General features: G+C 38.4%; 1 protein-coding gene across 4 annotated transcripts; it reads right to left on the minus strand.

Annotated features, from left to right (window-relative positions):
• Positions 1-973: 973 nt before the first annotated feature.
• LOC113065880 (uncharacterized) lies at positions 974-18,027 on the minus strand. Of its 4 annotated transcripts, none has more exons than XM_026237438.1 (8): positions 17,984-18,027; positions 17,126-17,386; positions 10,715-10,791; positions 7,480-9,520; positions 7,024-7,116; positions 5,595-5,660; positions 3,771-3,866; positions 974-1,335 (listed from the first exon to the last, which is right to left on the minus strand). In XM_026237438.1, the coding sequence occupies exons 1-8, from the start codon at positions 17,991-17,993 to the stop codon at positions 1,100-1,102; spliced, it is 2,880 nt and encodes a 959-aa protein (XP_026093223.1). In that variant the 5' UTR covers positions 17,994-18,027; the 3' UTR covers positions 974-1,099. The 4 variants fall into 4 exon arrangements, with proteins under 4 accessions (XP_026093223.1, XP_026093227.1, XP_026093233.1 ...); XM_026237442.1 differs by having other exon boundaries at positions 17,126-17,408; positions 17,984-18,021; XM_026237448.1 differs by lacking the exon at positions 17,984-18,027 and adding an exon at positions 17,466-17,543.
• Between the last annotated feature and the right edge of the window lie 291 nt (positions 18,028-18,318).

Consider the following 18,318-nt stretch of genomic DNA (forward strand, 5'->3'; position numbering starts at 1 on the left):
GGACTTTCAGTATTCATCAGCCATCATCTGCTGTGATCCCGTGCGTCTGGTCTAGCACCAGGGCTCTGTCGAACACTACGAACACTTGTCAACATAACTAGGATTGACTCCATGGATAACGTTACCTCAACTGGAAGCATTGTGGAGAAACACTGCTCTCCTAAATTGTCACTCCATTTCTGAGAGAGGTTCCTACACAATCAAACTAATTCTTGACAATAACCTGGATATGTTATTTCTTACCAAGACTTGGCAATCACAATATGACTATATGCATCTGAATTTGCTTACCCCGTCCGGATATCAGTATCTATCTAAACCTTGTACAACTGGTAAAGCAGGTTTATCGTGACTCCATAGAACTTACCCAACTGGATTTTCGTAATACTACGACATTTGAGTTTATGGATATGAAGGGTGGTTTAAAATGTCCCCTCATAGTTACACTGATTTACAGACCACCCAAGCAGCAAACTGAATTCTTCTCAGAACTCAGTCGATTGCTAACATTAGCCTGTGCTGTGTCGTCCCAGGTTATCCTACTTGGTTATTTTAACATCCATGACACTGTCTGCTCTAATACTGCTCAATTATTGACTGTACTGGACTCTATCGATCTTATTCAATCGAAAAAGGGATATGTGAAATAATGTATACAAAGTATGAGGTTTGTGGATGGGGATGTCTTGTATGACTTAAGAGAATGTATGTTGGTCAGGAAGATATCTTGAAGAATGCCAGTAACCAAACACTCAAAATACTGCTGAACACCAAGGAAGATATCTTGAAGAACTTCAGCAACCAAACTGGAACCATTGACTTCCATAGTAGGGAAAAAATGAAATATGATTGTCATATGAAATAGGATTAAGAACTTTTAAGGTTGAGCACACAAATTCAGAAGTGTATGGTTTTTTTTCTTTCAGAAAATCATTCCTGTTCCACGGTATTAAACAAACATGGCAGACATGAACAATAATAATCAATGCTGGTTTATTTATTAAGTTGTTAGTGTGTTAACAAATGAACAAACTAACAGACAATTCACCCTTTAAGACACGGGAATACAACAGAGGGGGGAAACTCAAAGTCCGTTCATTCATAATGCAAGCTTTCTTTTAACTTTAACAATTTCATTGTATACAAAATACTTCACATCTTTCCACGTCCGTGCACTTAGGACTGGAGTCTCTTTGGCAATGCACATCAGGCAGTCCTGCTTTCCTGGAACCATTTTAAGGGAGATTAACTTGGCAAGGCGTCGTTTGACTGCCGTCCTCTCCTGGTCATTCCAGGGTCTCTTACTTCGGTTCTTGACGACTCTTTCTGGAGCATCTATGAAACAAAAACCAAAAGTTGTAAAGTGAAAAAGGTGAAGTTGTATAACCTTCTGAACCCTGCTTTGATTAACTAATACTAGTAGGCAAGGCATGTTTATTTATACCGCGCATTTCGTACACAAGGCAACTTAATGCACCTTACAAAAGAAGACATGCGAAATTAATCAGGTTAAGGCAAACCAAATACATAACATCAAGACATATAACGTCATCAAGAGAATAACGTCAATTAAAACATTCAGTTTACTTTATCACAAAGTCCTTTTTTTTGCACTTTTTTTGTAAGGTAACATTCTTTTTGACCCATAAAAGTTAGTTGTAAAAGTAATAATCTATTTTGTCACATTTTGACTAAAATAAAAAATTAGGTATAAGCATTTTTTGCTCTTGTTGCTCCAGAGGCGAGCGCTGTCGAGTGTGTTTGACTAGTGACTGACCTCCATCACTGTTGACATTCATGTTTAGATGCTACAGTCGAAGCGGGAACCGCTGCTGGTGTCAGAGCGGACATACGGGGGATTTTACTCAACTCAATTCAGTATACTCTCATTGCAATTACTGTTATCATTGTTTGAATTTAAATGTAATTTAGTCTTTCACAACTACAGAGGTTTAATGAAATGTCAAATATGTAACCAGTAAATATATTCAAGTCCATTCAACAAAACTGACTTCATTTGAGAAAGCTTAAATGTTCACGTTAACGCAGTGGAACGGGACACTGCAATTCACAAAAGTTCATAATTTGCATGTGCTTTAATGCCTTGTCAGTTAAACATTTAATTCGCGTGCTGATGCGCTGTTCTAATGTGTGCGTCTCTCAGCGCGTACATGTGAAGCTCATGCACTAAAAGCCTGTCTACCAGCGCCTGGATACTGGACCAAGTTATCTTTTGAGTCTTATTGTGCTAATACTGCCAAATACACACAAGGTTTACATAAACAAAGTCAGTTATGTCTAAAGTGAAAGCAAACTAGAGAAAATTGAGAGAAAATCTGCTTGTCAAATGCGTGTACATTAGACGCGTTGCGCACAGCTCTTAAAGAGACAGTACCAATGGTAAACACGCTGCCGCTTGTCCTTAAAGGGATAGTTCACACTCTAATGTTGTTCCAAACCTGCAATAATTTCCTTCTAATATTTATATTTTGAAGAATGTGGCCATCCGAACAGTAGCTGGTCCCCATTGACTTCCATAGGAGAAAAAAAAACTTTGGAAGTCACTGGGGTACATCAACTGTTTGGTTACCCACATTCTTACAAATAACTTTAAATTTCAACAGAAGAAAGAAACTTATTCAAGTTTAAATCAACTTGAGAGAGTAAATTATGACAATTTGAATTTTTTGGAGAACTTTAATGTTTTTAACGAACAAGGCACACCGGATTGTAGCCTCGAGCTAATTTCCATCCGCCGTACCCCATGCGCACTCTTAAACAGCCTGGCCTATTCAACATGTTTCTGGTGGTAGGGGAAACTAGAGTACCCAGAGGAAACCTACGCAGACACGGGGAGAACATGCAAACTCAACACAGAAAGGCCCGCACGTCTGGGAACCAAACCCTGGACCATCGCTGTGAGGCCAGAGCCCCAACCACTCAGCCACCGTGCTGCCAAGTCCCATTTACCGTATTTTCCGGACTATAAGTCGCTCTTTTTTTCATAGTTTGGCTGGTCCTGCGACTTAAAGTCACGTGCGACTTATTTGTCAAAATTAATTTGACATGAACCAAGAGAAATGAACTAAAAATGAATCAAGAGAAAACATTACCATCTCCAGCCGCCAGAGGGCGCTCTATGCTGCCAGAGATGATGCTCAGTTCACCTGTAGACTACACTGAAGACATAGAGCGCCCTCTCGTGGCCGGAGACGGTAATGTTTTCTTTTGGTGCTTGGTTCTAAATAAATGCGACTTATAGTCCAGTGCGAATTATATACGTTTTTTTCCTCATCATGACGTATTTTTGGACTGATGCGACTTATACTCAGGTGCGACTTATAGTCTGAAAAATACGGTACATTGTTCACAGGAAACATACAGTACTGTGCAAAAGTCTTAGACATGTTAATATCCTAACCCCCCCAAAAAATATAAGGTTTCTTCAAGCGTCTCGAAGACATTCCTGCCGTTCTTCTGGATTTAGTCTGTTTCAGTTTCTTCATGTAGTCACAGACGGACTCGATGATGCTGAGATCAGATCATACAGCTGTTGTCAGACTCCTTGTTCATACACAAATATCACTGGATTATATCAGTTAATGGCAAAAAGAATGTTTGGAAATGTAAACTGATATTTCCTACTGAAAGACTACAGCAAAAGAAATAACTGACTTAAAACCTTTTTTTTTTTTTATTCTGATCTTATCATGCCTAAGACTTTTGTACAGTACTGTATATTTCACAGAAATGCATGTAATACATCTTACCAACATCACTGCGTTGTCTTATAACTGCAGTCTTCTTCTGGCTCTTCTTAGGGGATTGCTTTAGCCTCTTAGCATGCCCTTTTTGATCCTTTTCATCTGTTAAAGAACACAGTCATGTTAAAAACGTGATAATGTACATGCAATTTAACAAGACCAATGATACATAAGAGCATAATGAGCCAGCACAAGACAGGTTTTTATGGGTCTAACAAACTCTATGTTTTGGCATGTATTCATTTTTAAACTTTACATTGTTTTGACAATTTTACATGCAGGATTTTGACTATTTGCCATTAGCTGTACATTTTCTGCATTTCAATGGTTTTCTTTTGCTTGCAGTGAGTGTTGACATGTCAAAAAATCTGGATGTCCACAAAAAGTTCCTAGATGAAAAAAAAAATAGTCTGATTGATGTATGGGATATAACTAGGTTTGGTTATCCTCCACCTCGCCCGATCATTCATCCAGTGCCACTGAAGTCCCGTGTGATCCGGGTAAAAACATGAGCCCCTGCCCTCAGCTGTGCTTTAGCTTTCACACCCTCAACTCAGTCTTAACTAAATCTTAGAATCATTTTCTACCAACTAACTGATATGAGGCTATTAGACAGCATTTGGGACACTAAACTAAAACTACAACTAGTCTATTATTGTACAGAAAGTAAAGCTCAGTAAAGCATTAGTAGAGATCAGCTGACACTGAAGCCCAAGCTGAGTTACAGTGAAATCAAAGAGTAGCCTGTTGTGCAGTGACATTCACTCTTTATACATGCAATAAACCACCACCGGAAGTGTGCATAGATGGGTGTAGCCTGACAGATTCACACAGTCAATCCAAGAAAAACCATTTAAAAAAATGAAGAGGAGAATCCTGAAACACATTTTCAAGGTTTGTGGTGGCCATATTGGACTCCATCTTTGTTTATAGTCTGCTCTATGAAATATTGAACCCTAATCCTTTCACCTTAGCGTGTTGACTCTACCTTTACATTTACGTTTATTCATTTAGCTGACGCTTTTATCACAATTGCTATATATGTCAGAGGTCGCACGCCTCTGGAGCAACTAGGGGTTAAGTGTCTTGCTCACATTAATGTGTCTCACAGTGGATTCGAACCCGGGTCTTATCCACTGCGCCAACACCACCACCACCTTAAGTCTGTAAAGCCAAAGCAAATGCATAAACTAATAATCAGACACATGCAAAACCAATGATAAAAACTGAGGGGGAAAAATACACTTTTAATTTTGAGTCGACACCCAGTCATTTCAAAAGTTGGCTTACGGAGATAATTTATGCCAAATGTCATGCTTGTTTCACCAACTGAAGTATTTTAGTAGAAACTGAATTCACCTGTAGCTCTTTAGGGAGCTCCAAAAGGTTAATCAGTGTGAGGTTTAACTGTGACTCTGTGTGTGGCTTATAGACAACTGCGGGCCTGTGTGTACTATTTTTGCATTTAGTTGGAGCGGTTTTTATTCAGGTGCGCTCGATAGTCTGGAAATTACGTCAGATATATTGTCATTTATGTTGAAACGAAATGAAAACAAATCAAATCTCCCATTAGAAATGCAAGGTTGAAAGATGACCTTCTTGTATTTCTGTTAACATGGTAATAGATTACTGTTCTACAAAGTATTAAAATTAAATTCATGCAGTAGAACTAGGAGATATTCAGACACTTTTATATGCTTTGAGGATAGACCTTCGTATTTGATTACTGATATTTTGGAATGTAAAAAAACTAAATGGACCCCTCCATGAAGTAAAAATACTTAAGACTGATTTAAGAACACTTAATTAGAGCCAAAGCCACAGACTTACCATCATCATGTTTTTCTGCAGTTCTCTCCATTTGTCCCTCACCGATCTCCTGGTGCACCAGTCCATCTATAAAAGATCATGTTTGGATAGGAGTCAAAGTCCTTGCATCTGCATCTCAGAAATACACCAGTACTACAGCAAAACACTATAACTGCTAGATGATGTTTTAGTTGAATGAAATTGCCCACAAACACAACAATGGTGCACAGGGCCGGACCTGACCAAGATTTTACCTGGTGCCCCATGCATCACAGCACATTTCACCCCGGCATTGTGATCATGATTATTTAGCATATATATATATATACATATACACAAATAGCAAGAGCATTACATCTAGCATTCAAGTCAAGTCACCTTTATTTATATAGCATTTTTTTATAATACAGAATATTTCAAGGCAGTTTTACAGTGATAACAGGAAAATAGCACAAAAAAGTTTGCTTCTCCTGTACAGCAGATCTAGAAGAAAATAGTGTCATAGTCCAGAGATGGTTTAATTTTGTTGTAAATAAGTTATTAATTAAAAAAGTTAAACTGTTCATTAGGGGTGTAACGATACACCAATGGCACGGTTCGGTCCAGTTTACGGTTTTGGTAAAGGTTGGGTTCGGTTCGCTGTGGGGGCAGGGTTCATGTCATTTCACCAGCAATGCTAAGGAACAATAGATTCACTTAACTTAATTATAACAGCAAAAATAACTTGTCTTTTTCTTTATTAACTTTGGCTTCAAATTTTTAGTGCAGTCAGCTTATCTGAGTAAACTAAAGTTAAATATATTATAAGTAAAATATATATAAGAATCTTTCACCATTTAATATGACAAATATTACAGGGTGCAGGACTGCCCGTTGATAACTTTCCAAACAGTTCAGAAATTGGTGCCTTTTTTGGTGCCTACCGCCCGTTTTATACTTCTTCTAACTTTTATATTTTAGACATCCATTAATAAGTGATGAAACAAAATTGCAGCAATGGTGGAAACAACGCGAGACTGTTGAGCAGCACTTCAAGTACACGCAATAGGCTCAATCATGCCGCAAAGCACCAGCAAAAGTAATTACCATAAATGTGTAAGTGGTAAACAGTAAGGAGATTTTTGAATTATTTACTAATAAACTAGTGTTTTCTGAGTCTGTGTCGCAAGTATGAAGTTGCCCGTCTCGTGATTTCCTCATTAGACGCGCCGAGAAGATCTTCACAGATTATGATTAACGGAAAACGGCTGCATATCTAGTGCCATGAAAACACCTATTGTCTATTGTGAAGAATAAAAATTGAAAAAAAGTTTACAAATATCGCTTGTTCACTCATTTTGGTGCCCCTAGCATTTGCCTTTCCGCGGGCTGGCGGACGTTTACTCAGTTTCAATTTAAATACAAGAGCATAGCGTTCCTAATATAACTATATGTGATTTTTACACCATACCTTCATGAGCTTCCTGTTGAATTCCTGCATCTGACGTCCTTCTCTTTTTGACACCTTTCTGATCTTTAGTTGGGGTGACTGCGTGTCTCTTGCCTACGGAAATATTCACAGTAGGAAATTGCTCAATGTACTTTTACAGTGATATTAAAAAAGTCAAAAATATGCAGATAAATAAAGAGACATAGTCAGAAGGAGAGATGAAGACAGACAGACCAAAAGACGTATAGAAGACAGTGTAATTGGAAGAGGGAGAACTTTAAAATTTTAATAATAACAATAATAATATGTTTCATTTAACATTTAATTTCAATGTTTTGTTTCTTGTGATGATTGGGTTTGTTTTTAGAATATGTAAAAGATTAACCAATGTACACACCATCGGTTGTCTATGTGTAACAATGCCTTGTGTACTGTGTCCCTGTTAAATAAAAAAATAAATAAAAATAATTTAATTACCACTGATAACGGAGTCCGGTGTTTGCAGACTCTTCCCTTTCAGTGACTCTGCTCCATGCTCCATCGCAAACAGAAGTTTGCTGATTTTGGCCACTTGGACTGTTTTATCGGTCTGTCGATAATACTCGCAGTGGACTCCGATATCATGTCCCATAAAACGAGCAACTTGCTCAAGTTCCTGATTGCTGAGGTTGAGAAGCTGACATATGGCAGTAACGCGTTTCCTCAGCCTTGTTGATCTCAGCAGTTCTGGGTTTTTGGCCTTGCTCTCTTCTGCAGATCTTCTGAGGCAGTCCCACCCACGGAGATTGGTTGTTGTGCTGAGCCTGGCAAACAGAAAGGGGTTCTCCTCAAGTATGCCAACTTCCCTCCGTTTTTCAACCAGGAAGTCAAGCGAAGCTTTTGTGCGCTCAAGAAGAAGGATGGGCACCTTTCTGCTTCTCCTTTCGTGAGTCACCAAACGTGTCAGTCTGTGGCTCATTTGTTTTTCCACAGGCGACAGAGTCTCATAAATGTCCTTATTAACAGGACCGGTGTCTGCTTTTAGATAGGTCTCAAGGGTTAAACGTGATGCTTCTCCTTCACGCTTATTATTGAACACAATTATTTGTGCAAGAAGGCTCTCACTTAACTTCCTGTATGCTGTAGTACTCACACGCTCTGTTAACTCGGCCTTTGCCTCATCCTCAACGGTCCTCAGGTAGTTCTGGAGAGTGATAACATCCTCCGTCAGAGGTAAAGTGTCTTCTTTGCCCCACCGCCGTTGCTCCAATGAGCTATGAGCATTAGTCGACACATGAATGGACCATGAGCTCTCCAGCAACTCCTTGAACTTTTTGGCCTTCTCAGTTATGACATCAGAGTCCATCAAGCAGTGGCCTATCCAGGCTTCAGTGGCCCCTTTGAGTGAAAACCCAATTTTAACAGCTTTCGATGGCCTTCCATATTCGTTTTTGTTTACATCATAGTTTGACACGTGTCTGGCTGCTTCAATTGCCAGTTTAAAATTTGCTGGATCACAAATGTCTTTAAGAGTTTGGGCACGCTCATCAATCTCCTTGGCAGCCAACATAAAGCGTCCTAGTTCTCTCAGCTTTTGTCCAATGTATCTGTGCTGAGATTCTACACGGCCCTTTTTTGCAAGTAATGCATCTCCATACACACAAATCATCTCATCACTTCTGATGTGAGAGCTTACATGATCTTGTTTCATAGAGTGGATGATCTTTTGTACTTGGCCTGATTTGCGTGGAAGTAGATGCGAGGAAGATTTTTGTACTCTTTTGCCATTTTTTCTTTCCTCGTTCTGTTCTCTACATGACTTCAGATGTCTCCAGAGTTTAGTCCTCTTGAACATTGCATAACAGTGTTGACATGGTAGGTAGCTCTCTATGTCTGCCTTCTCGGAGGGCCGTTTCCATACTACGATCTCACCATTTCCTTCCTCGAAGACCATGCGATTGTGTTTCCAGTCACCCTTATTACGAAGGCCTTCTATCAGAATCTTCCTTTGTTTTGAGCCAACTGGGAAACTAAAAGCATAGGCGACATCGCGTTCCATAATATGTTTTCTTTCTAGATGTCTAGCTATCTTCAGTTGAGCCGTTTCACAGACGACACAGTAATGGACTTTGTCCCAGACTCTGGCACCATCCTTTGTTCCGCTTCTTTTAACGGTTATCTTTTTATCATCTTTAAACATCCCTCCTTTTCCTTTTGACTTTGTACCTTTTTGAACGGCTTCACCTTTGGCCTTCTGGTTCTCAGCTTCTCTGGTGTCAGTTTCACTGGATGATGCATGACTATGGTGCTTCTCTGGAGTATTGTGGCAGGATGACTGGGACTCTAGTGCAAGCAACTCATCTTCAATGGATGATGGCGATGGAGATGGTTTGAAGTCCTCGTCCAGTGGATCTGCATCAGACCCACTGGATGACAGAAGCTCGTCTCGGAGCACCTCGTCTTCTCTGGATGGTGGTGCTGTTGATGGGGGGCTCCAAGGTTCATCACCATGACTCTCTTTGCAGTGGTCCTTTTTGGCCTTCACAACAGGCCAAAAGAGGGAAAACAAGTAAAATTATCAATTAGATACAAATACATTAGAGCAGGGGTCCTGAATTAAATTTCACCAAGGTCCAAATAAAAAAGAAAATATTATACACTACAGGTCAAAAGTTTGAACACATTACTATTTGTAATGTTTTTGAAAGAAGTTTCTTCTGCTCATCAAGCCTGCATTTATTTGATAAAAATACAGAAGAAAATGTAATATTGTGATATATTATTACAATTTAAAATAATTGGCCTTCAATTTATTATACTTTAAATTATGTATTTCTGTGATGCAAAGCTGAATTTTCAGGATCATTACTATCACATGATCCTTTAGAAATCATTCTAATATGATGATTTATTATGAGTGTTGGAAACAGTTCTGCTGCTTAATGTATTTGATGAATAAAAAGGTTAAGAAGAGCTGCATATATTCAAAATAAAAATAAAAATATTTTCAAATATTATAAATCAGCTATACAATCACTTTTTATAAATTTAACACAATCCTTGCTGAATAAGAGTATTGATTTATTTCAAAAAAAGAAAAAATTACTGACCCCAAATTACTGAACAGTAGTGTATATTGTTGTTACAATATATTTCTGTTTTTAAAACATTTGCTTTTTTTCAGCTTTAAAAATGAATCAGAATATTAGAATGATATGATGCTTTGCATCACAGAAATAGATAATTTAAGAAGTATAAAATCGTTCTAATATTCTGATTCATTTTTAAAGCTGGAAACAGTTCTGCTGCTTAATATATTTTCATAACCTGTGATACTTTTTAGGATACTTTGATGAAAAAACAAAGCAAATGTTTTAAAAATAGAAACATTTTGTAACAACAATATACACTACTGGCCCCCCTTTAAATGAAAATGTATATAAAATATGTTGTTTGTGCTGTTTTCTTTTTCGAAATATTGATGATTCTTTTTTGCATGCAGTGTGTGTTGCCGTGCGACAGACACGTGCATGCCTCAGAGGAAAAGCGTGGACACACAAATGTACATCAGGCGATTGACATATTTTTGAGCATATATGACATATTTGAGCATAATGAGGGGCCAAGTTCACAGAGGTCTAAAAGAGGACCCAGTCACTGTTTCATTTAACTGTACAAAGCAACCTTAAATCATATTATGCGCAAAGAAGAAGAAGAAGAAAAAACCACTTACCCGAGTATTCTCAAATTTCTCTTCACACTTTCGGTGGTGATTCCTTAAAGGTCTTCTGTCCATGTGTCCTTTCAAATCTGTCAATGTTAAATGGTGGATGTCGCAGTCAGAGAGTGAGGGTCAGAGGGGTGCGCGCAGTGCAGGTGCCTGAACACTAATTGGTTAACAAGCCATCAGCGGGAGGGAGAGAGCGCACAGGAGCAGCCCATCATGTCTTTTTACATTTCTCCTGATACAGCATCAGAATTCCACAGCTAACTCACAGCTTGCTCTAGTAGTGACATGATTATGACAGCGAGCGGTGGGAAAATACGAAACAACAATGGAGGACAAAGTCATTGTCGCTGTATGTGGTTACACGGAGCTGTATGATACTACACACTTTTACAGAAACAGTAAAAAAAAGAATCTTGCTTGGAAGAAATGGATAAATGTTAGATTATCCCAAAATGAATTATATTTTATGTTGAACCATTAAAGAGACAGAGCCATTTGCAAATTTTAGAAGGACTAGCCGAGTTGAGAGTGCTCTCATTGGTAACATGAGCACTGAGCTCTCACTGATCACGTGGAGCTGATCGTCTCAGAAATCAGTGAAAGCGTTTTCAAATAGGAGCGAATTCACGTCTGTTGAAGAATGAAGCGATTAAACTCAAAATGTTCAAGTGTCTAACTATGCACGAGTAGTACGATTTATTTGTACAAGTCGCATCTGGTGTGAACCGGCGGACAATCAAATAAGATTTAACAATAAAATAAAGACAAAACACTGCGGCAGCCCCTCACGGACGACTGCCGCACACAAACAAAAACCAAACACAACTAAAATCCAGGCCTGGTCCTGTTTCGTCCTTCACTGTTGTCACTCCTGTTTTATATCCTTTCATCTCCTCTGTGGGACTCGAGACCTTATCTCGCTCATTTCTCAATCACTCCACCCATCTTGCCCCGTTCCCGCGGCTCTCGGCCCCGCCCCACTCGTCACAAGGTGCTTCCAGAAGTCATAGATCCTCTTCTGACTATTGTTAATTCATTATTGTCATTAGGATATGTCCTCAAAATCGTCAAACTGGCTGTTATTAAGCCTCTCATTAAAAACACACAACTTTTTCCCCAAAGAACTAGTTAATTACAGACCGATCTTGAATCTCACTTTTCTGTCAAAGATACTAGAAAAGGTGGTACCCTCACAATTATATTCCTTCTTAGAGAAAAAATGGTATCTATGAGGATTTCCTATTGGATCTTAGTGCTGCGTTTGACACAATTGACCACAACATTCTTTTGCATAGACCTGAACACTTTGTTACCTCAAGGCTCAGTACTAGGGCCGTTACTCTTCACGCTTTACATGTTACCCTTGGGAGATATCATCAGGAAACACGGTGTTAGCTTTTACTGTTATGCTGATGATACTGAGTTTTATATAACTTTGTGTCCCGGCAAAACATACCAATTTTAAAAATGGAATGCATAGTACAAAAATTTGCTAAATTTTGCGAAAACTGGTGTTAATTATAGGACCTAAAAACGCACTCTCTTCGTCATCAGTTAGGAACCTAGGTGTGCTATTTAATAGTAATCTTTCATTAGAAAGCCACATTTCTAGCATTTTTACATCCACATTTTTCCATCTCAAAAATATATCTAAATTATGGCCTATGCTCTCAATGTCAAATGCAGAAATATTAATCCATGCAATTATGACCTCAAGGATAGATTATTGTAATGTTTTATTGTGTGGTTGTTCTGCACGCTTAGTATACAAACTACAGCTAGTCCAAAATGCAGCAGCTAGAGTTCTTATTAGAACCCGGAAATTCAACCATATTAGCCAGGTTTGGTCAACACTGCACTGGTTACCTGAGCGGTGTTCAGTTTTTCCACAAACTGGTGTTCGGAGCTCCCTTGCCCAAAATTATCAATTCTCAAGCCTCCCTTCTGAATAAGGGAAATCCAGTAATACCTGCTCACCCATCCCGACTCCAGGCAACCCATAATGCTAGAAATTCTCACAAAATGTATCCACACTCTCCGCACAGGTTACCAGCCTCTCAGTACAGCCCGCAATCTTGATGCCAAGTTTATACTAACTTTTTCCGGTTTCCTGGTTCCAAATACATCTCAATTCCATTCTGCAATTATCAGGTATTTATTTTAATTTTTTCATTAATTAACTTGACGCTTTTATCCAAAGCAACTTACAATTGCTATATATGTCAGAAATCGCACGCATCTGGAGCAACTAGGGGTTAAGTGTCTTGCTCAGGGACACATTCGTGTCTCACAGTGGATTCGAACCTGGGTCTCTCACACCAAAGGCATGTGTCTTATCCACCGTGCCATGAACACCCTATCCCAGCAGAACATTTCTCTATCAACTCTTTTCGCATTGTGGAAGCAACATCATCAGCCCAAAAAGGCCTCTCCAAACAGCAGATCCAAACTTGAGGAAGATGGTCAATCAGAGCTCAATCAGAACCAATTAGTTACACATTAAAAGAAGCCCACTAAACCCTCATCGGTCACCACCATAGACTGTATAAAAACATTGATGTAGTGTCGGTGACGTCAGCCGTGGACTTCTGAAGAGGGTTTTTGAAGATCAAAGTGTGCAGAGCGGGTCGTCGCCATGTTGGCAGTGCGCCACCATGTGACTCTCCTGGACAATCTAAAATGGGAAAAAAGGCGGGAGCTGGTTGCTGAAGCCACGCCTACCTAGCTCGATGACACTGACAGCAGCGGCAATCCACCTGTCATTCAAGTTACCACGTATGACAACTTTTTTGGGGGGTACTCTAGGTTCGAGCCATTCCCGAGTTCAGAGCCTTTCCACAGACAGCATGCCAAATATGCATTATTATACTTCAGCTAATTATATTTAAGTGTGAACTCGTGAAATTATGTTTTATTAACAAGGTTCGGTAGGAGCACATCAGATACTTAGCCTAATTAGCACTGGTGGAGCACACTTAAGATAATTAACACTAGGGTATAAATACAGCTTATTTACCTCTATCCATTGGCAGTTTGTCAGCACCCCAGCACCCCAACACCCCATCTCCTCCACTTACAGTTAATTTTACACACATATATGGGGGGATATTCTAGGGTCGGGCAATTCCCGAGCTCGGAGCGGACAGCATGCCAAATATGCATTATAATTAGTGCTGTCAATCGATTAAAAAAAATTAACTAATTAATCGCACAATTTTTTAAAATTAATCGCGATTAATCGCAATTAAAAGACTGAAACTTTTTGGATATGTAAATATAAAATGTAAATAATTAATGTAAACTCAAGACAAAGAAAATATTTAAATTCAAAATATGATTGTTTATTGGAATTTTTGTTTAACTTGTAACACAGATTTTCTCATGTAAACAAAATACCTGCAATAAACCATCAATATCCTCCAAATTAACTGTTGGCTTGAAAGCCATATTTATTACAGAAATAAAAACACAGGCATGTAAGTACCATTTGAATTTCAAAACAATCAATGCATATAAAAAACAAAAATGATTTCCATGTTGAATTCTAAGCGGACTGCAAAAAAATGCCAAATTATAGTCATTGCCAGTGCTTTAAGTGGGCCAGTATGCACCGGTACTCAGTACCGCCACTTCCAAATATAGCTCTTGAGCGTACCGCCACCTCTCCGTGCGCCCAGAACGTGCTTGTAGCGTACCGGTACGCTCATTTGGACATCTGTTTTAATAGAGGTTTTAATCTTTTACCTGCACTGCCGATTTTCAGAGCGCCCTTCACAATGCAAGCTTCCTAATTCATCCCACCCAGAGCAGAAACTACATTACCCATTCAGCCTTAAGTTATACAAGTGAATAGCGCATGTGTCGCTTTTCCCACTGTTAAGTGTCAACAACTCAACGTGGCCGGATAAGGTGTGTGAAACTCGTTGTGAGTTATACTAAAGCAAATTCTTGAGTATTTATTGTCTGATAAACATTAAAAACTGTCTGCGGAGGTTGAGTCGTCCTGCGGCCCCCGCTGGCTGCTCATTGGCTGCAGCATCTTTTTTCTAAGTTCTAAACAAATACCGTAGACGGCAAGGCACACATTTAGATATTCATTTATCTAATTAATCTATAGCCTATGCACAAAGACAATATGATCTTTTTGTCCCCTTTTTGTTTTAAAGCTTGATGAAGAGAGAGAGCGCAAGTTGCTGCAGCTGAGGACAGTGATGCACGCGTACAGGAGTGATTGACAGTTCGCGGCACTGTGTACAAAAAATACTCTGCTACACAATTATTTCGTTATTTTCGTTTAAGCTTATTAATGTTAGCGTTACAGAAAGGTCTAATTTGCGCACTGTTACAGTTATTGTTTTTTTTTTTAAACAATGACATTTGAGTTCATGATTTTAATGTTGCTGTTTCTTGTGGCAGACTAAATGAAGAGTAATGTTTCTTGTGGCAGACTGAAGAGTAATCCGGGTTTTATACTGAAACTTTCCATCTAAAAGTCCTTCCTTGGTCTTATCCATATTTCTTTGCACGTTGAACACACATAGGCCACAACTGGAAATAAAAAAAACTGCAACCGCGTTAATTGCGTTATTTTTTTTTAACGCGTTAAATATTTCAAATTAATCGAATGCGTTAACGCGCTAATTTTGACAGCACTAATTATAATACCTCAGCTAATTATATGTAAGTGTGAACTCGTTAAGTGTAGCACACATGAGAGAACGGTTTCTGTGCTGAATGCAACTGAACTTCCTAACTTTAAAAAATTATTTTATATGATTTTTAAGCCCCTGTTCACACAGAGACATGTTTCTGTGAATACGCACACATTTTTTTGAATCTGAAAACACAATCTTTGCGTTTTCGTGTGGACGGGGTCATCCGTATAGTTTCTGAAACGATGATGTCATCCCCTACTGTTTTTAGTGTATCTCTGTGGAAAAATTACAGTGCCACATACTGATCTGGCATGTGTACTACATCATTTTCTGTCGGTTACACTGGTTTTGTGTAGACGCAGATATTTCTTGATACGACGCTGAGTGGATGGGATTTTGTTAGAATGAGGGGGAAAACAATATCAAATTGGGGTAAGCTACGGCTTCGTGTGAACATAATGCTGTGTTCACACCAAACGCGAATAGAGCGTCTGGTGCGAATGATTTCAATGTTTAGTCAATGCAAAGGCGCATTTACATGCGTCTGGAGGTCTCGCGGCACGGATGAGGCGTTTAGCGCGGCGTGGAAGATGCGAATTCGTCTCATTCCCACGTCTATTTCGCGCGAATTGATGAGTAAATTATGCGAATTGAGCATTTCGCGCCAAAAATTTTGGTGCTTTTTGTGCATTTAAGCGTTTGACACGAATTCGCGCCTGCCGCCCGAGTGAACAATTTTTTACTTTGGCGTCAATTTGCGCCACATTAACCAATCAGGAGCCTGTTAGGAGTCACTCATTCAACATGGAAGAATGACTGATGTTGTCAGTGAGCAGTCAACCAGAGCTATATGACAAAAGTTCATATTTCTATAGATACAGGAATTAAAAGGACCTGTATATATATATATATATATATATATATATATATATATATATATAAAACATATTAATATATTAATTGTATAAAGGCCAAAGATAAGAAATGTTTCGTTTTACCGCAAACAAATTATATTTTATCTTGAACCACTAAAGAGACATCAGAGCCAGCGGCAGATGTCAGAAGGTCTAGCCGAGGTGAGGCTGCTCTCGGCGGATACATGAACTCGCATGTATCCGAAAAGTAATATTTTGAAAATGATCCGAATAAAACTGGCGGTTGAAAATGCTGCATGAACCCCATGATACGAATTTGCGTCTGTTGTGAAGTTAATTTCACTCGCGAATGATCTCAAAATGTTCAAGCGGAAAACTAGACGCGGTAGACGCAAATTTGACACTCTATTCGCGTTTGGTGTGAACAGCATAAGAAGATTCTTTTAAAAGAATTTGCATTAAGTTTCTTCTTAAGAACATTCTTAAGAAAAAAAAGAATTTTTAAGAGTACAAAATATTAAACATAAATTAAAGAAAAAAGCTAATGGCAGTTAAGAATAAATCTTTGCTTCCTGAATCCAGCCCCAGGTTAACGTATTGCTTACATAAATTGAAAGAAAAAAAATTCTATCTCGAACAACCCTTTAATCTTGTAAGTCACATATTTCCCCACTCTTGCGGAGTATAATTAAGACATGATTTCTATAATTTAGTAATTGATATTAGGTTTTCATATTACACAAATTATTTTGTTCAGATTTCTGTATTATTTTCCCCAATTTAATGTGTCATGTTGTAACAACAAATATCTAACTTCTACATTTTGTAGAGCTGAACATTTTAAGAAGGATCAAATTTGTTCAGCTTTGAGAATGAAAACCAACCTGTTTGTTCCTCAGTATCTTCATGTTTGACTCTGAATGTTTCTTCAATCTTCATGTCTTCAGTCTCCTCTTTAATAAGCGCCATCTTTATTTGTTCCTCAGTCTCTTCATGCTTCAGACTGAATACTTCTTCAATCTTCATGTCTTCACTCTCCTCTTTAATAAACGCCATCTTTATTTGTTCCTCAGTCTCTTCATGCTTCAGACTGAATACTTCTTCAATCTTCATGTTTTCAATCTTTATAAGTTTGTGACATGGATCTAAGATGATTCAACAGTTTTTCTGTGAGTTTGGACACAGAGGTTTATATTAAAGTAATTAACAAAAAGAAAATTTAACCTCAACTACGGTAAATCTGTGTGCATCTCAATCAGCTCCCTAGTTCAGTAATCAGCACACTGTTAAGGGAGTCAGTCAAGAGTGACAAATAATGGCCATTCAAACTAGAGCTACAAATTAATAACAAATTATTTTTTTTACATTTATAATTTACAATTAGTATTGATTTATAGATTATATTTAATATATTCCACTTTCATGCAATGATTTGCATTTGGTTAGTAAATTTTGTCATCACACGTTTGTTGTTTTCACTGCATTTTTTCGAGCAGCAGTTCTCGTGAGCGCGCGCTGATTCGAATCAGGAATAATTTGGTTCAATTGAGAAAGTTTGGAAAACCTCCGTTTTCTCTTCTAGCCAGTGACTAATGCATCTTTATGATTAACTAATTCAAGATAAAATGGAGCGAAGTGAGACGCAGATTTGCCGTTCAAGTGGATCCAAAACATCTAATTCATTTTACAGTTATTGTGAAAACAACAAGATAGACAAACTTTAAATGCTTGAAAACACAAACCTGTCTTCATCCGAATCACAACAGACGCAGGAGCGCAGGCGAATGACGTCACACCACAAAAACAAAACAAAAGTCCCTTTTAAAAGCTGCTCCCTAAAATCACCAACATGCATTAAAAATTAACACACAAATAATAAAGTAGAAGACAACAGAATTTATTTCTTGGCAAAACTGTTTCTTGGCCAAACATGTTTTGAAAATAATTGATACTACTAAGACAAAACTGCAATGTTTGGTTGCAGAATGCATTTATAACCAGTTTGGTCAGAGTTCACTTCAGCACTGTCTTTGCTAGAGTACAAAAGACATGTTAGCAGAGGTATTTAAATATTGTA

The sequence above is a fragment of the Carassius auratus genome, chromosome 4, assembly GCF_003368295.1.
Source record: "Carassius auratus strain Wakin chromosome 4, ASM336829v1, whole genome shotgun sequence".
Classification (NCBI taxonomy): Eukaryota; Metazoa; Chordata; class Actinopteri; order Cypriniformes; family Cyprinidae; genus Carassius; species Carassius auratus.